This window comes from Xenopus laevis, chromosome 8L (genome assembly GCF_017654675.1).
Source record: "Xenopus laevis strain J_2021 chromosome 8L, Xenopus_laevis_v10.1, whole genome shotgun sequence".
NCBI lineage: Eukaryota > Metazoa > Chordata > Amphibia > Anura > Pipidae > Xenopus > Xenopus laevis.
In genome coordinates this window covers 30,359,435-30,379,808 of record NC_054385.1, presented here as the reverse complement: position 1 = coordinate 30,379,808, position 20,374 = coordinate 30,359,435, and the positions used below count along the sequence as shown (strand labels likewise).

The following is a 20,374-nucleotide window of genomic DNA, read 5'->3' as shown; positions in this document are numbered from 1 at the left end:
GTGGAGTTAGGCGATTTCATAAACATGAAGACTAATCAAATGTTGAATTCTGAAAATTTGCATCAAAGCGTATGTGTATATGTCGTTTTTCATTTATAATTATCTTGGAGATAATTCATGTTAATCTTTATTATTAAGGCTCCTGCATTACCCTGCATATTTTAAGAGGGTCAACTTTAAATGTCACTTGATCACTTAAGACGCTGCTTATTAACAAATGTACAGTGTAATATCTGGTTCATTTACATGGGTTTATACAGTTTACCAGATCTCTGAACAGAGCCTGTATGCCATTCTTTTTATTGAAATGTCTAATTGCCGTCTCTGACTGGCAGGGCCCAAGAGAAAGAGATATTAGCATAGCTAATTGTTGTTATACAACCCTCTGTTTAGAGGTACAAACCATGACTCATTTTCATCTGTAACACCTTTTTATATAGAACAGGATCACCATAAATGTCCTGCTAGTTAGCTATGAAAACAAATTATTTTTAACCATTGCAAGTACATAATGCATGGCTGTGTAACGGCTTGAAATTTAATGAACCAAGGAAAGCTAATTTACCAATGGCAGGTTCTAAATTGCACAAGGGCATGCAATGGGCAAGAAGCTTTGAATAGTCTACTACAAGTTAACCTGATTGTTGTGGGTAACTAACTGCACTGGTGCAGTTAAAAATAAAATAATAATTGTGGCCATTTCTACAATATAAAATGTAATTCCTGAACCAGCAAGTGTATTTTTTTTAGTTGTAATAATGGTGTGTAGGCAGCCATCTCAGGTCATTTTGCCTGGTCATGTGCTTTCAGATAGAGCCAGCACTTTCGGATGGAACAACTTTCTGGAAGGATTTTGTTTCTCTTACTCAATGTAGAATGTGTCGCAGTGGGACCTGGGTTTTACTATTGAGTGTTGTTCTTAGATCTACCAGGCAGCTGTTATCTTGTATTAGGGAGCTGCTATCTGGTTACCTTCCCATCGTTCTGTTGGCGGGAGGGGGGGGGTGATATCACTCCAACTTGCAGTACAGAGTGACTGAAGTTTATCAGAGCACAAGTCACATGACTGGGAACATGTCTAGCCCCATGACAGATTTCAAAATTAAAAAATCTATTTGCTCTTTTGAAAAATGGACTTCAGTGCAGAATTCTTCTGGAGCAGCACCATTAACTGATGCGTTTTGAAAAGAAAAAAAAAAAATTCCATGACAGTATAAGAAAGGGGGAAGTGATAGAAACGTTCAGCTACATCAGGGGAAGTAACAGAGATAAAGAGGGAAGCATTTTCTAGCAGTGAAAGATGACAAGGGACAAAACATGTATGAACATTTGAAAGGGAACATAAGCAAACACTTTAAACATTAAATATATATCACTCACAGTAAACAACACCACCTTTCATTCCACCACACTGGCACGGTGCCTAGGAGTTATCTTAGACTTGCATCTGTCTTTTTTACCACACATTCAAACACTTGCAAAATGTTGTTGTATTCAACTGCGGCAAACATTGCCCGAATCTCAGTTCAGAATCAACTAAAACACAAATTCAGTCTCTCATCATCTCCCACCTTGATTACTGCATCTTACTCCTTAAAGGTATTCCAACAAGTCACCTTTCACAACTCCAATCGGTTCTATATGCGGCTGCTAGACTCATTCACCTATCTCACCGCTCAACATCAGCTGCTCCCATGGGCATGTCCCTTCACTGGCTCACAAATTCCTCTAGAATCAAATTCAGATTACTAACACTCACATTCAAGGCCCTTAATAATGAAGCTCCTCCCTATATTTCATCTCTGATCTCCAAATACTCTCCTTCACGAAACCTTCGCTCTGCTTCTGATCTTCGCCTCACTTCTCCTCTCATCACTTCTGCCCATTCTCGTCTAGAAGACCTCTCTCGGGCTTCTGCTTTTCTCTGCAACTCTCTGCCTCGAGCTGTCGGACTTTCTGCTTCTTTCAAGTGCTCCTTAAAGACCCACCTGTTTAAAGAAGCTTATTCAATGTACCTTAAATGACAAAATTGTTTCTAAAATCCTAATGTCTCAATTGTACCCTAACCTTTAGTCTGTAAACTCTAATTTATACTAATCCTATTGTACTCTGTAAGACATCAAAAAGAAAAGGACGGCACTCCGGTGCATGGAATATGCTTTTATTCCAGATTGAAACAAGGATCCAACGCCCTACGCGTTTCGGGAATCACTCCCTTAATCATAGGCATACATCCTGATCCAAACGGACAGGTTATATACAAAATGTGAATAGCGACCCCTACTGGGCGCAATATAGTAATTCAGTTAAAACAATCATATTTTATTGATATAGTAAAACCAATCAAAATATTGTACTCTGTAACCCTTGTTTGTTATCCACCTTTTATTCCCTGTTTTAAAGGTATTAATGTTTGAATAAAATTATTTTGATTGAAAAACTTCTGGAGTGCTGGTCCATTTTGAAGGTTTTATACTACATTTGACCAGAGTACCGGATTGTGAAAGGAAGAGTGCAGGTACTTTCAAAACAATTATATATACATACACACACACAAGGAGCATCCATAGGTGAAGAATAGCTTAGCCCCCTCAAAAGGGAAACAACTGCTTCCGTATAAATTCATATACACATACCGTTCTCATATGGAAATCCATCTATTTCACTCTCCGTCTTGTGCAAATGGGATGGGGACCCCATTAGCTGGAAAGACAGTAGAACTATAAGCAATAAAGAAAACAGTAGAACTATAAGCAATAGGAAAGATCATTAGCAGCTATACTACCTAAAAAAAAAAAAACAGCAGCACTTTGACATTGAGAGGATATATCTCTGCCTTGTTTGAAAACACAACCAAGAAGGACCAAGAATTTTCAAGACTTAAAAATGATTGCTAATGCCCTCGCCCCACTCCAACCCCCTGGACACCCTAGAATAGGCCCACTGCAGAAGCAGGCCCCTCAAATCACTCACAACCAATAATACACACCGTGCTCATCACCTCTTTATATAGAGTGACCACAAGGATAATCTGAGGGGTAGGAGACAAACCTTTCTCCGCTTAAAGAACCAGCTTAGTGAGAGCTATAAGACTTCTTGCCTCAAGAACAAAATAAATCATCCAACAACTAAAGAACATTGCAGTTCATCAACCATCACAACTATTGGTATTGTATAAGAAGTCACTTTATATAGTAGTAGCAGCAGTTTCTTTGTGTTTTGGGGGCAAAAAAGTCTCAGTGTTGCATTCTGCAATGGGCTACAAAAAGAAAAATCACAAAAATTTCAAAAGCAGGGCATTTAGTAGCAGTATTTTTTTGAAGAACAAAGTTAATACATAGAAGGTCATGTGTGCTCTGCATTTGATCATGTTCAAACATGACAGATTTCACTGTTCTCACACTAGATAATACAGTATACTGTATGTAATTGGGAGATTTTTGGTAGTATGTTTCAGTTGTGAACCTCTTGATGCCTGGAATCTAAGCTTGCAAACAGCCAAGAGGCCAGCAATGTACTGGTTATTTAAGGTTACATGAGAAATGTACTCTGTAAATGTCTACGGTTGTTCCCGATGTTTTTCTAAATTGCTTTCTTCTCCTTGTTTCTCTCTGACCTTTGCCAACCTTGCAAATTCAGTGTTCCTTTTTATTTTGACTTCTTTCATGACATGAAGAGGCCACTTCAGAAGTAAAATGACAAGTCTGAGTACAAGATGAAAGCCTGGTACTTGTAAGGGTGAGGCGCGTGGCTTCAGTGCGATCATAGATCCTTCAACTGGGCCATCCTGAAGTGGCTTTGCAATTAGATAGTATTCTTGGTATAATCTAAAAGCTTACAAATTGAGCTGACATGACATAGAAAGGACTCACAATGCACAGTAATTTTACATAGCTCACCTTCAAGCGTGATGGTGCCACAGGCAACCTTCTCATAGACAAGAATGGGGGAGAAAATCAATGCAAGATCCATTATGTCTCATTCACTCAAGTGAATTTGGATGAAACAGAAGACAAAGTAATGGAAATGCTGTCCAGATAAATAGAGAAGGAGCACTCTGTGCTTGCAGAGCAGGCTCCATTTTGGAAGTAATTGTAGTATGTGCCATTCTTCTGAAATATGACAATTGTTTTTGCCACATTTTTCCATAAATGTTGATTGTGTTTTGATCTGGTGATTAGGGTGACTTTGAAAATGCAGTAAAAATGCAGCTACAGGATTTTGCAAGGGGACTATCTCCTATATATTACACATTTAGCATATTCCTTGTGTTTTATGTGAAGGTAGACCATACTTTAATGTTAAACAACCCAATCATTAGTCCTGATTTCCAGTAATGTGGATGAACTGAACTTTTTCTATAATAAGTTTTCTATAATTATTTTTCTTTATAATAGAGTGATTTTTGTATTATTTTCAAAGTAGTAGATGTTAAGTAAAAAAGTACTTAGTACTTAACCATGCAGCCTGTGGGCCCATCTCTTAGTAGCTTTGAAAGGAGAACTCACCCCCCCCCAATTAAAAAAAGCCCCTACCTACTAAGCTAAATAGTCCCCACCTCCCTGCTCCCCCCGCATATTTCAGTAGCCCTGAAAATGTCCCTAAAATATTTCTCAGTGTAGAGTAAGCGCAGTTGAGCCATCTTCCTGATCGCTGGTCTTCATCTGTAAGAGAGCGAGTTGGAACAGTCTTCCGGTTCGTACCAACTACACTTGCGCCAAAAGTGCCGGAAATTGCCAAAGAGGACCCAAAAAAAATCCAAAGATCCAGAAGATAGCGCCCAGAAGCTCCGCTGTGCTTACTGTGCTTGTTAGGTGAGAAATATTTAAGGGAGATTTTCAGGGCTATAGAACTATGTGGGCGGGGGGACCATCTTGCTTAGTAGGTTGGTAGTAATTGAGGGTTGAGTTCTCCTTTAAGTCAGCCAATGTATGGGACAGATTTTCAGCATTATTAGACAAAAATCTGCCCTGTGTGCTCAGACAGGTGAATTACAACTTTTGTCAATGTTTTTTATATGAATGATGAAAAAACTGTTGATGTAACATAAGACTTAGCCTACCCAAGACAAAAGCAAAATAAAGCAAACTTTACAACAACAACAACAGCTCTTTTGAAAGTTCAACAGAAAGAACAATGAATACTACTATTCAATTCATGTTTGTTCATGGGAATTCAGAGAGGGTCCGAATGATGTTCAGCAACTTTTCACTAAAACGCTACCGACACTCAAAGCGACTGCATCTAAAAGCCAATGCTGGAGTGGACAGAATGCATTATACAATGAGGAGTGGATACCAAGTCTGTTTGTCCTGATTGATTTAGAAAGTAACAACACACATGTATTAAGGCGTTTCAGTTTTGGTCCACATTTGGACACGCTTCCCGGGAGATAGGGAACCATCTATATAAAAGGATTCTACATGTGTTTTGAAAATGAAGCTGCCAATAAATGAGTTTCTAAAATAACATCTGCAGAATTGAATTCAATGTCTACCTAAAGTGTATATTGTGATTGTAGCATCTAATGTTTGTATTTTCACAATGGCTGCACAACAACCAGGGCAATACCTGAGCTCAATACTTGCAGTCTGTATCAGTAGTAAAAAGTATGAATCGTCCTGTACTATTTCCCTTCACCTCTGTTATGCATTTTGTGGATGGCCATAATGCCAACAATAAATCTAAAAAAGAGCAAAACCTATTCAGTGTCTTGTGGTTCAATATAACCAATACTTCCATCCTCCCCTCTTCCTTGTCTAGTTGTCCTGCCAGGAGTTGGTTCTGGATAATGACATACCTCCCAACATTTTGGAAACAAAAAGAGGGACAGATTTTTTGACCACGCCCATTTTGTGGACACACCCTTAATTAACATGTTCATTTAACAAAATTTGGCAGGTTATAAAAGTTTGAACATATTTCTGTGTTTTGTTTTTTTCAGTTATTACAGTTTTGAACGTGTTAATGAAGGTGAATTGCCCTTTAAGCCGTGAGTCTAACTTCTCCCAAAGGACCGGTTATCTTATATTGTTACAATTATTTATTTGCTTATCTCAAAATTGCTACAAAAGTATCTTATCTGCACCAGTGGCAGTTCTGGGCTCTCTGCAAGAGTTTAGTCAGCAGTCATACCTTTACTTTTTGTCATGGACAGCACCATTCACAGGAAAGTTTTCTTTATACCGACATTGGTCTTTTATTGATAAAAGACCAATGTCGGTCTGAAATGTTGTGTTTTTCTGGGTCGGTGCCCATGAAGAAAAGTTCTGGGCTCACTGCCAAAAGCCAATTAAGTTAGAAACATTGTATCTTTTCTTAGCTGTTCAGTGCAGAGAAAAACGGGACTTTCCAGTACAAATGAGAGACTGCAGGTTGAGCTGTCAAAAGCAGGACTGTCCCTCATAAAACGGGACATTTGGGCGGAATGGGTAATGATTATTCCTCGCTTAAAGCCACTGAATATTTAAGAAATCTAGGTTTTGTTGCTTTAATGTTACCTAACAATGTATCAGACTTTACTATTGTATCTGTAAAATGTTTTTGGCTGCAGAGCATTCCGTCAATACTTTATTTATTATGCTGTTTTTTTTCTAAAAACTTGATTGATTTTTTTTCAACCTGAAAACTCCAGTCTTGTTGTTGAGTAGGAAGCTTTGGTACGGGCTGCAAAAGTGTAAGCTCACTATTTATTCCCAATATAAAGTATATATTGCTCTTTCATGTTTTCGACAGATCTACTGCTACCTTTTAAAGAACTAGTACCACCATAAAGTGAGACTATTTTTGACATGTACCTTTAGGGGCATATTTATCTTGGTGTAAAACTAAATTCGTCAATTTTTTTTTAAAAAAAACCCGGTGTAAAAAACGTTGTAAAGTAAATGGAAAATGTATCAAGCTGTGTGTTATTCTGAATCTACACCATGCGAAAGCCAGATTTTCTCATGTTAATTTAAACTGCTTCAGACCTTTGTAAGTAAGTTCCGTCAGAAGTTGTTCAAAAATACAGCGTGTAAAAAATGACGCAATTGTCGATGTGTGGCAAATTATTCTGCTGTTTTTTCCACTACAAAATAAATATGACCCTTATAGTTTGTCTGCCTGTCCAGCATCTGCCTGTATAGTATTGCTTGGCAGCATGAGGCTTATGTATGTTAAAAGTTCTATTCTTGTGTGCAGAATCATATGGGCAAACAATAACCTTTCATAGAGTTTGTTTTATTAAATCATAATAAACTGATACATGCAACTCATACAGGTAAAATAAAGAGTTCATGGAGTATCAGTAGTATCAGTGTCAGATAGCCATTGCTTTAGATTCATACCGGCTCTGTTGAACCTTGTGGGAAAACCTTTGATCTTCTTAGGATTCGTCCACCCAAGTAACACAAGATGCCTTTGTGAGCCCAAACACCCCCAATAAAATAATTATCAAGTGGGTAATAGTACCTTACCTGGATATTTCCGGATAACATTTGTTATAGAGCAGCCAGATCCCTCTTGACTCCCTGCCTTCCCATACACCGAAAGCCTCCAATAGGCCACTAATGAAGCAATTATTCTCCAGCTAAGAAACACCTATAGAATTAACCCTCCACATTCTGCTTTATAGCAGACCTCAGCTCCAAGTTCACAGTATGAAAAGAGACACGAATGACATCTGAGCACTTTTTACACACACTGGCATTTACTCTTACATTCTTATGTACTGTGCCTTGTCATTCTAAGCAACTGTCTAATATGCAGTAACAATTTTAAAGGAGAACTAAACTCTAAAAATAAATATGGCTAGAAATGTCATATTTTAGGTACTGGACTTATTGAACCAGCCTGAAGGTTCCGCATAAGGTTAAGGAGTTTCACATTTTGGGTATTGTTAGTAGTGTCTGTGTGATGCACATGCTCAGTGTCCTTTAAGATGTTAAGATTAGGGATCATCGCAAATTGTCAAGCAGAAATTTAGGATTTCCTGTCATATAAGCTGATGCTACAGGGCTGATTATTACATTATGGTGCTAATTGTCTTGGTTTCTGAGCTGCCATGTACCAATGATCCAAATTATTTACTAATTAACCTTATATTGTAACATTTATGTTACATAGCGGCAGTATATTGTGCATCAGTCCCTAAACTCAGTGACAGAGCATGTGCAGCGAGTCAGCAAAAAAGAAGACGAGAAGCTACTAGGGCATCTTTGGAGGCACAGATGCCACAAAACATAGGGGAAGATTTATCAAAGGTCGAGGGGAGATTTTGGAGTGAAAAAAATTAAAATTTTGAGCTATTTTATGTGTAGTTCGACTAGGGAATAGTCCAAATTCGGAAATTTATCTTGTACTGTCTCTTTAAAAATTTGACTTTGACCATTCGCCATCTAAAACCTGCTGAATTGCAGTTTTAGCCTATGGGGGACCTCCTAGAACCTATTTGGAGTCAATTGGTGGACTTTTTGGAAAAACTTTGAATCGAATTTGATCGAATGCTCTATTCCTTCGATTGCCACATACGTACCTATTTGATCGTAAATGGACTGATTCGACCAAGTTTCAATTCGAAATTCGACCCTTGATAAATCTGCCCCATAATGTACAACATTTCTACCCTGCTTCTTTAGTTAGGCTTTATTCTCTTTTAAGTTGTTTTTTATGTTGTTTTTTAATACAGAGTTATTGAAAGTGGTATTTGTCTGTCCCTTCCCTTCTCATTACATGGTGGTTCACACTTGTGAAGGAAGCATTGTAGCAAAAGTCATCTCATTACCAGACCTGAAATCTGTTTACTTTCTTTCAGCCCCTATATAAAAATATTCCCTGTGGAAATCATATTTTGCAGACTCTGTAGCTCTGTAATGACATTTGACATATTCTTTATTTATACTTGGCCTTTTAGTAGGAAAATAACTGCATTTGGGGGGGGGGGTTGCACCAGACCCCAGTCGATCCTGATAGTATTCTCCTTTCTAGTAACCATGTTTTAGAAATAGAAACCTCTGAGCAGTTTTGTTAAAGGCATTTGTGTAAAAATATCAAGCATTACTTATTCATATATCTCATATAGATATCTCCAGTGGGTGTACCAAGGTCATACACATGCTTGACGAAAATGCTGGGCAAATATGAAAAGCTACTGATGATGATAAACATTCTGCAATTTCTCTGTGGCATTCCGAAAGGATGAAAAATCCCCGCAATGAGGAATTACATAGAATGTAGCTATATATATATATATATATATATATATATATATATATATATTTATAATATATATAATATAATATATATTATGGATTATATGTAATATAATCCATTGTCCAGAAAGCTACAAATTACATCCGTTTTAAACAAATAATTATATTTTTTAAAAACGATTCCCCTTTTCTCTGTGATACTAAAACAATACCTTATACTTGATAGTAACTACACTGCCTGAATCCATAGTAGTGTCAAAACAATCCTGTTGGGTTTATTTAAGGTTTAAATGATTTTTAAGTAGACCTAAAGTATGGTGATCCAAATCCCTTATTCAGAAACCCCTGGTCCCAAGCATTCCAGATAATAGATCCTATATCAGTGTTTTGTGATAACAGTGACTCCATCTGTACATTACAGGCACACCAGGAAATACAAGTTTCATATGGTGGATTTGGTGGTGCATGTTGGTATTGCACTGATATTCCACACAGGTTCCAAACCTCAATCTTTTTCAGCTAACACTATGGGGTTATTTATCAAAATCCGATTTTATCTGATTTTTTAAGTAAAAAAAGTCCGACCAAACTGGAATCCACGATTTGACCTTATATATCATTGAGAAAACTCAATAAAGTTGGTTCAGAAGAAGTATGGAGTATTTTCGGACTTTAAGCAGCCTCAGGGTATAATAAATCATAAATTTTTCGCGTTTCTGGAATTGGGAATTTAATAAATAACGCCCAATGATGTCTTCTGTTTAATTTGCTAAAAAATTGGATGACAGGCAGTCACCACTCCGGAACACCAAATCAATGGAATCCAGGAGCCAAAATTATGAATAGTAGAAAAAAGTCTTTATTTTACATTGTATATAAAAAACTAAAAGCCTGACGCGTTTGTGTCCCTCTTAGACACTTAATCACACCCTATGATTGAGTGTCCAGGAGGGACACGAAATGCACCAGGCTTTTAGTTTTTTATATACAATGTAAAATAAAGACTTTTTTCTACTATTCATAATTTTGGCTCCTGGATTCCATTGATTGCTTGATTTGGTGTTCCGGAGTGGTGACTGCCCGTCATCCAAATTTTTCGTGTGTTGCTCCCCTTTGCTGAAGGTCTGGGGCATGAGCACCCGGACCCACCGTGGAAAGTGGTAAGCTTGTCCTTTTATCTGAATGATCCATGCTTCCTATGACTTATGTTCTGTTTAATTTGACCGTGAAGGAATTCCATCCCCCTGAATGCCTTTCAATTTTTTGCAGCCTGACTCTGCACCTTAATGGGTGTCTGAAGCGCTTGGCAGATGGATTCAATTACACAAGTCACAAGAAATTGCTTGAGTGCTGTCACTGATAATAATACTTGCCTGCCCATAGCAGAAGGAAAAGTCACAAAGCGCACAGAAAGGACGGGTGCAAGGGACACCTATGAAAGCAAAATTAACTCGAATTCAATCCTATTAGTCATTATGGAATTTTTGAAACTTTTTAAGTGGCCTTAATTTTGCCTTTTTTAATTCTTTTTGAATGATGTATTTTTCTTCCATCTTTCAAATGTATCTAAATCTAAAATAAAGGGTCTGTAAGACTACACCTTTATTAAAAAAAACTACTAAAAGTGCCCTAACCCCAATGTCATTTTACTGTTGTTGCTACTTTTTATTCTGCATCTCTCTGTTCAGGCCCTTTCCTATTCATAATCCAGTCTCTTATACAGATTAGTTCTGGTTACTAGGGTGTTTTGGACCCTAGCAACCAAATTGCTGGCATTTCAAACTAGAGAGATGCTGAACAAAAAGCTAAATAACTTAAAAACCACAAATAAGAAAATAAAAAAATGAATATTAATTGCAAATTGTCTGAGAATATCAATCTCTACATTATACTAAAAGTTAATCTAAAGGCAAGAAACCCCTTTAATAGTGTGTTTTTCCTACATTCCTGTGCATGCATGTATCTACCTTTTCAGTGCTATGCTACCAGCATTTTATAAGAGCAAGTATATTTTCCATTTGCTTCTTGTATGCACCTTGCTGGGAAATTGTGATAATGTTTCTGTGCTGCCTCTCGTCTACTATCAGTTGGATATTTTCTACAATATGGATTAATCCTAGTTTAATATAGAACACGAACAATACAGTATTAATGCTGAACCTTGAATTACTAAAGGTTTTCCGAGGGAGGTCTGGCTACCTACCACCATCATTTCTAGGAAACAATGTCATAATAAATTGATTTTTCTGCTTCTTAAAACCAAGATTGCCTGGTCTAAGTTGACCTTCCAAGCTTTCAATTGGGGATCTAAAAAATGAATACTCTGTAAGGCTACAAATGTATTGTTATTGATACTTTTTATTACTCATCTTTCGATTCAGGCCTTTCCTATTCATATTCCTGTCTCTTATTCAAATCAATGCATGGCTGCTAAGGTAATTTGGACCCCGGCAACCAGACTGAAATTGCAAACTGGAGAGCTGCTGAATAAAAAAGCTAAATAACGCAAAAACCACAAATAAAAAATGAAAACAAATTGCAAATTGTATCAGAATAACACTCTCTACATCATACTAAAAGTTATCTCCAAAGTGAACAACCCCTTTAATTTATGTGGGCAAATGAAAAAAGTGCAATCTTGCTAGGCTAATGTATAAAAATAAATGTGCAGTTTTCATTGGCCAGTGATATTTTCATATTCATTTAACTGGCATTTTATAAATCTATTATTTATGACCTGCTGATGTCATTGATTGGAGATTTATTTAGGTGGATTAGGATAGACTTTCTATGTCCTAAGTGTCCCATTGCTAAATACCCAATGGGATTCGTTATCTGGAAACTCGTTATCCAGAAAGCTCAGAATTATGGGAAAGCCATCTCCCATAAACTCCATTTCATCTTAATAATACCACATTTTTTAAAAATGATTTCCTTTTTCTCTGTAATAATAATAAAACAGTACCTTGTACTTGATCCAAACTAATACTTACTGGAAGGAAAACCAGCCTATTGCATTTATTAATGTTATTTTTTAGTAGACTTAAGCAATGAAGATCCAAATTATGGAAAACCCCAGGACCAGAGCATTCTGCATAACAGGTCCCATAAAAATTACTAACAAAACCATAATGTCATGGTACCATGCTTACAATAATCTAGGTTGGCAAAGAAGAAGAAGTAAGAAGAAATTTTCTAGCCATTCAGTTACTATGGATCTCTTTATAAATAGTAGGCACAGAAAGATATATTTATTTTACAGTGCAACGCTGACTCATAATAAACATAATTTATTATGTTTGCAACAACTATTTACTTATTTGTTCTAATAGGTAGGTATAGCCTTGCCCACCCTCCAAGCTATAGTATGGGACTACATATAAGCAAGGTAGATGCAACATCATGGAAGATGAACAATTTACATTATCATAGCAAGTATTTACTTCCCCTTGTAAGAGATTCTTCTCTTTCCATATTTGTCTTTCATATGTCTGGTGATGGGGAAGTCATGTAGCTCAAACTGTGCTGCCATCCACAATGGCCAAAGTGAACAACTAGGATGATCAATGTCACAGTTTGCTACATTTGTAAGATTACCAATTGACCCAACACTACTGGATCCCACAGTTCAAACAGTAGGATTAGTGCAATTTGTGAATCCACGCGTGTGGCCATATTAGAGGCATATAAAACTGATATGCAGGTACAGGTATGGGACCTGTTATGAAGAATCCTTTGGACCTGTTGTTTTTCCATAATTTGGATCTTCATACCTTAAGTCTACTAGAAAATCATCTTAACATTAAATAAACCCAATAGGCTGGTTTTCCAATAAGGATTCATTGGGGCAGATTTAGTTAAGGGCGAAGTGGCCGTCGTTAGCGAAAATTCGCCAGAAATCCCATCTGCAGGGACATTGGCAATTTACTAACAGGCATAGAGGACAATTTACTAGCGAAAGAGACCATCACTAGCGCAGTTTCCCTGCCCTATCTCCAGGTGAATTTTTTTGCTCAGGCAAATGATTGTTGCTCTGCCAATTCACTTAAGTCCGGATTTTACAGAATATTACCTCTTTTACCAGAATTTCCTGGCAAACTGATAAGATGAAGCTACATCCTACTCAATCTTATGTCAGTGACATCATATCCTGTATGATGAGAGAGTCATAAAAGTTCTAAAAAACGCTGGCGTTTTTTCATATTTTAAAGCGGGATTGCCTTCAAAATTTCGAACTATTAAAGATTTTTGTGTTAACATTTTTTCCCAACCATTTGAGGGGCATGCCACATTTGTTTTAGGATAAGCTCATGTCTAGGGCATTAGAGGATCTCTTTTGTCTTTATATTGCTTCCTTGGACATTTGTAATAATAAGTGGCCACTTCAAGCATTTGCACCAACATCTCTAATAAAGCCATCTATACGACCTATATGAATCCGCCCTATTGAAATTGACCTAAGTGTAAGTGTACTAACGAAGTTTCGCTCAGCAGAAATGTTTGCGCTGAATTAACGCTAGCAAAACTTCGCCAGCGTTTGGCTACAGAGACGCAACGTTGCATTTTATTGAATGAGTGTAGTGGTAGCGAATTGATGCCTGGCGAAGTGGAGCACGGTGTGGCGGATCCTTTGCTGTCGAAAATTCACCCTTTAGTAAATTTGTCCCACTATATCTTAGTTGGAAACAAGTTCAAGGTACTGTTTTATTATCACAAAGAAAAAGGAAATCATTTTTAAAAAATTGGATTAGTTGGAGTCTATGGGAGCCAACCTTTTCGTAATTCTGAGCTTTTTAGATAACAGGTTTCTGTATAACAGATCCCATACCTGTATTCTGAAATTTAGTAGGTCACAACATTTATTTTCCCCCTAAAAGGCAAGCATGCAGAAAAGGAATACTCTGCATAGACATTGACCCACACCCTTACAGTATATCTGTGAGGATTCGGGTTTGCGTTCTTTCCGGTGCAGGCGCGGGCGCGTTAGTGCGCGTCGGCGCGTGACGCTGGGCGCCGGCGACGGTCGCCGACGCAAAGACGCGGGCGCGAGCGCCTGAGACGGGCGTGACGTCAGTACGGCGACGCCGGCGGAAAGACGCCAGTTGGCGCCAAATTTACATTATTTAAACCTGGTTCTGTTTGAGATGCATTGCCTGGTTATTAGGTTGTTTAACTGAAACCCTAGCGTCTCTTTACTTGTGATTTCCTGTTGTTGACCTTTGCCTGTTCCCGGATTACAATTTCTGCTGCCTGTCTCGACCCTTCGGCCTGTCTCACCGTTTACGAACCTCGCTGCCTGCCTTTTGACCTCGGACCTCCTGACCACGATTCTGCCTAATCCTCTTGTACCTTCGCTGATCGTCTCATTGGCTACTCTCCACAACCCTGCTCCCTGTTCCACTCCAGGTGGGTAGCGGTTGTGTGAGGCGCTTGTGGGTTCACTATCTACGGCTCAAGCTCCTTCTACGACTGGATCATACTGGTAAGCTTGACAGTATAACCAGGCCCTAGGATGGATCCAGCTGAGGGAGCGTCTCCATTTGCCGTGTTAACCCAACAGCTGTCCTTCCTTACACAAGCAGTTCGGGAGTTGCAAAGTGGCTATTCGCAGTTGCAGGAGCATATCAGAGCTCATCCGCCAGCTGTTCTTCCTTCCATGGCTGCTCCCCCTCCAGCTCCTACGGAGGTTCAGGTGATCACCTCGGAAATCTCCGAACCTAAGGTTGCCTTTCCGGAAAAGTTCGCTGGGGATCGAAAGGTGTTCCGGAACTTCAGGAGCAATTGTAAGCTATTATTTTCTCTTAAACCCCACACGTATCCCACTGAGCAAATCCGGGTTGGGGTCATCATTTCTTTTCTCACGGGTGAACCACAGACCTGGGCGTTCCGCCTCATGGATCGTCAAAGTCCTATACTAGCCACAGTAGATTCCTTTTTTGACGCAATGGCGGTTATCTTCGATGATCCTCACAGAGCCACCACTGCTGAGGCTGCCCTGCGCGCTCTGAAGCAAGGGGACCGTCCTGCGGAAGATTATACGCTGGAATTCCGGCAATGGGCGGATGATACGGAGTGGAACCCAGCTGCCTTGAAAAACCAGTACCGTTTTGGACTTTCTTCTGAGCTAAAAAATGAGTTAGCTCGTACTGGCATCCCGGATAGTTTGGAAGATCTCATCCTCATCTCCATACAACTAGATCGGAGGCTCAGGGAACGCCGGGAAGAAGAAAAGGCTGAGAAAGCAGGTCTCCCTCCTCAGACTTGGTTGTTACCGTCCGCTCCTCCTCCTGTCCGAATGCCCTCCATAAGTTCTCCGGTTGCTTCTTCGTCCACCTTCAACATGGCTCCGGAGCCCATGCAGATTGGTGCTATAAGGTCTGCATTAACACCTGAGGAGCATATTAGACGTCGCAGACTTAACCTCTGCCTCTATTGCGGACAAGCTGGTCATCTGCTTCGTGGTTGTCCGACCCGTCCAACGGGTAAGAGGATTTTTGAAAAGGACTTTTCTGGGTGTCATGTTCCTATGCCTCTCCTGACTATCTCTTTATCGTTACAGTGGGGAGACAAGAGGGTCGAACTCCAAGCAATCCTTGACTCTGGGGCAAGCGGTTGTTTCTTGGACAATAAAGTGGCATTACAATTCCAGATTCCGCTCCAGTCCAAGAAGAATCCTATAGCTCTTCATGTGGCAGATGGTTCTCTGATTACTTCCGGCCCTGTAGTGCAAGAGACTATCTCACTTTTCGTTTTGTTAAATAAAGGGCATGCTGAATTCATGAACTTTGATGTGGTTTCTTCCCCTTTATTTCCTATCATCCTGGGATTACCGTGGTTGCAGAAGCACAATCCGTCTATTAACTGGGCAACTGGTGAAGTAACTTTTCTTTCTAACTTTTGTCGTTCCCAATGTATCCTCCCTTCTAATGGTGTGTGCTCCTTATCTCCTGTCTCCGAGATCCAAAATCTTCTTCCTCAGGCATATTGGGAATTTTTGGACGTTTTCAATAAAAAAGGGGCCGACAGGTTGCCTCCTCATCGTATTTATGATTGTCCTATTAACCTTCTTCCAGGGGCTCAAATCCCTTTTGGACGAGTGTATCCGTTATCTGAGTCTGAACTTTCGGAGCTTCGTTCATATTTGGATGAAAATTTGGCTAAGGGATTCATTAGGCAGTCTTCTTCTCCGGCAGGAGCTGGAATTTTCTTTGTTGAAAAGAAAGATCATTCTTTAAGGCCGTGTATTGACTACCGGGATCTGAACAAAATTACAGTCAAGAATCGGTATCCACTTCCTCTCATTCCAGAACTTTTCCAACGCCTGGCTGAGGCTAAAATTTTTTCTAAATTGGATCTTCGGGGTGCATATAACCTAGTCAGAATAAGGGAAGGGGATGAATGGAAGACGGCCTTTCGCACTCGTTACGGACATTTTGAATATTTGGTCATGCCCTTTGGTCTTTGTAACGCCCCTGCAACATTTCAGCACTTCGTTAATGATGTCTTCAGGGACTTTCTTGATATTTTCGTCATTATTTATTTAGATGACATCCTCATTTTTTCTAATTCTTTGGAAGAGCACAGGTTACATTTGAAGAAGGTCCTGATTCGCCTGCGCACTCATCAGCTTTATGCCAAGATCGAAAAATGTGTGTTTGAACAAACTTCTGTAGATTTTTTGGGTTTCTTCATTTCTCCTCAGGGAATCCAGATGGACTCCAGGAAGATCTCTGCAATTCTTGATTGGCCAATTCCATCATCTAAAAAAGCTGTCCAACGCTTCATCGGTTTTGCAAACTTTTACAGGTAATTTATAAAGAACTTTTCTCAAGTTATTCTTCCAATCACTGAGCTGACTCGTAGTAATCAAAAGTTTTGTTGGTCATCTCAGGCGGCTTTTGAGAAACTGAAGAAACTTTTCACTTCTGGTCCCATTCTTCACCATCCAGATGTTTCTCTTCCTTTCACCTTGGAAGTTGACGCCTTGGAACTCGCAGTGGGTGCTGTCCTGTCACAGAGAACTGGGGTTCAAGACGATCTTCATCCTGTTGCTTTTTTTTCTCGTAAATTGGCCAAAAGCGAGTGTAATTATGATGTAGCTGACCGTGAATTACTTGCTATTAAGCTGGCGCTTGAAGAGTGGAGGTATCTTCTTGAGGGATCTAAACATCCGATTCTCATCTTTACAGATCATAGAAATCTGGAGTATCTACGCTCTGCTAAAAGGTTGAGACCTAGACAAGCAAGGTGGGCTTTGTTCTTCATGCGATTTAATTTTCATCTTACTTATCGACCTGGGTCAAAGAATGTTAAGGCAGATGCCTTATCTCGAATGTTCTCTCCTGAAGATGAGGTTCCTCTGGTTCCTGAGACGATTTTAAGCTCTGATAATTTCCTCTTGTTGCAGTTTACTCTGGTAGATGGAATTAAAGATGCATCTTTAAACGTTTCCGAATTGTCACTTGTTCCCAAGGATGGGTTTCTTCTTTATCAAGGCAAGATTTTTGTTCCTGAACAAATGCGTCTAGAGGTCCTTAAGAATATTCATGACTCCAAGCTGGCGGGTCATCCAGGTGTCAAAAAGACTATCATTTTGGCCAAGAGATTGTTTTGGTGGCCTGGGATGGCTAAACACTGTTTCAAGTTTGTCTCATCATGTGAGGTTTGCACCAGATCCAAGGACTCTCATTCTAGACCTATTGGCCTTCTTCAACCTCTACCAGTGCCTTCTCGTCCGTGGGGATCAGTTTCTTTGGACTTTATTTCCGAGTTACCATTATCATGTGATTGTTCCACCATTGCTGTTTTTGTTGACCGTTTAACTAAGATGGCTCATTTTAAGGCTTTACCAAAACTTCCTTCTGCCTCTGAGACTGCTGATACCTTTATTAAGGAAGTAGTAAGGCTCCATGGTCTTCCAGATGAGGTGGTGTCCGATCGGGGTCCACAGTTCACGTCGCAGTTTTGGAAATCTTTGTGTGGAGCACTCAAGATTTCGGTGTCCCTGTCTTCCGCTTTTCATCCACAATCCAATGGCCAGACCGAGCGAACCAACCAGACCCTCGAGCAGTATTTAAGATGTTATTCTTCGTACCTCCAAGATGACTGGGTTAATCTTCTTCCTCTTGCGGAGTTGGCTTACAATAATGCTCATCATTCCTCCATCCGACAGTCCCCTTTCTTCGCAAACTATGGTCTTCATCCAGTAACTTTTCCCTCTGCCATTGTTTCTGATATTTTGGTTCCTGCAGTTAAGGACCGATTAACTTTCTTATCTAATAATTTTCAGAAACTTCAAGAGAACATGAAGTGGGCTCAACAAGGTTTCAAAGCATATGCTAATCGAGGACGAAGAGGGGACCCAAAATTCAAGGTGGGTGACCTGGTGTGGCTGTCAACTATTAACCTCAAGCTTTCCTGTCCCAGTAAGAAGTTGGGTCAACGTTTCTTGGGTCCTTTTCCCATCATTCGTCAAATTAATTCTGTGGCGTTCCAGCTTAAACATCCGGCATCCTGGCACATTCATCCAGTGTTTCATACAGCACTTTTGAAACCGGCCTCAACGTTTCGATTTCCTGGACGTACGGCTCCTCCTCCGCTTCCTGTCGTGGTGGATGGTCAGGAAGAATTCGAGGTTGAAGAGATCTTGGATTCCAGGTTGAGAGGCAAACATCTTCAGTACCTGGTTAAGTCGAAAGGCTTTGGTCCGGAAGAGAATTCGTGGGAACCAGTGTCTAATATTCACGCTCCAGATTTGTTGGAAAAATTCCATGGAACCTATCCTGGTAAACCTTCTGGTGGTCGCGTCCTGAGGCCGCTCCTTGATGGGGGGCAATGTGAGGATTCGGGTCTGCGTTCTTTCCGGCGCAGGCGCGGGCGCGTTAGTGCGCGTGACGCTGTGCGCTGACGACGGTCGCCGACGCAAAGACGGGGGCGCGAGCGCCTGAGACGGACGTGACGTCAGTACGGCGACGCCGGCGGAAAGACGCCAGTTGGCGCCAAATTGACATTATTTAAACCTGGTTCTGTTTGAGATGCATTGCCTGGTTATTAGGTTGTTTAACTGAAACCCTAGCGTCTCTTTACTTGTGATTTCCTGTTGTTGACCTTTGCCTGTTCCCGGATTACGATTTCTGCTGCCTGTCTCGACCCTTCGGCCTGTCTCACCGTTTACGAACCTCGCTGCCTGCCTTTTGACCTCGGACCTCCTGACCACGATTCTGCCTAATCCTCTTGTACCTTCGCTGATCGTCTCATTGGCTACTCTCCACAACCCTGCTCCCTGTTCCACTCCAGGTGGGTAGCGGTTGTGTGAGGCGCTTGTGGGTTCACTATCTACGGCTCAAGCTCCTTCTACGACTGGATCATACTGGTAAGCTTGACATACTGTATATCCGTGGTCAAAATGGAAACCGGGAACTATGCACTATTCTTTAAAGAGCTTTATGTGTGTAGGTATGGAAGAAAATGGATGAAGTTGAACCGAAAGAAGAATTAATGTCCACAATCCATGGAATTTCTTATTAACTGTAAATCATTTGAGAGACTCTACTCAAGTCACATCCAAGCAGCATTGTGTATAATGCTGGCCTGGGGACATTTTCAAGCTCCACAGTGTGGGAGCAAGCACCAGCCCGCCGGCATAATTTGTTATCCATCACTTTCACTAGAAATGAAATACGGGTCACATCACTTTGGCAGATACATTTTTTTTCAAAGTGTTAATCTCTCCACCTTGTTCAGTTTAAGACATTACAGGCTGACAAGTTTCAGAGCTGTGAATAAATGTAGCCATCATACCCGCACCTGTACATCAACCTTAAAATGTTTTTTGGCAGTTCCACAATATAGTCCTCATTATCATTCCTTCCACACTAGCCGTTGCCTCTGAGCAGAGCAGCCTGCAGGGGAAATGCTGATGCCGGATATCAGCCATTTACATGGAAGAAAACCTGAATTATTTAGTGTCCCATCCCAAGTGGAGTGGGTGGCATGCCTACATTGTTCCTATTTAACTGCAACTGCAGCCCCTGCTTCACTTGAGATGGATATTTTTGTATCTGGCTGGGACCCATTCTCCTGTTAATTAACCCTCGATATTCGACCTTAAGTAAATTTGCCCTTAGATGTCAAGATTTTGAATCTTGTTCAAGAACTAGTTTTGTATTATTTTATTAATTAAT

General features: G+C 40.0%; 1 protein-coding gene across 1 annotated transcript in view; it reads right to left on the bottom strand.

Annotated features, from left to right (window-relative positions):
* Positions 1–7,573, bottom strand: part of ophn1.L (oligophrenin 1 L homeolog) — a 141,625-nt gene extending 134,052 nt beyond the window's left edge. The window contains exon 1 of the mRNA XM_018241080.2: positions 7,458–7,573. Coding sequence (XP_018096569.1) covers positions 7,458–7,478 — 21 coding nt within the window. The 5' untranslated portion in view covers positions 7,479–7,573. The remainder of the gene's footprint in view (positions 1–7,457) is intronic.
* Between the last annotated feature and the right edge of the window lie 12,801 nt (positions 7,574–20,374).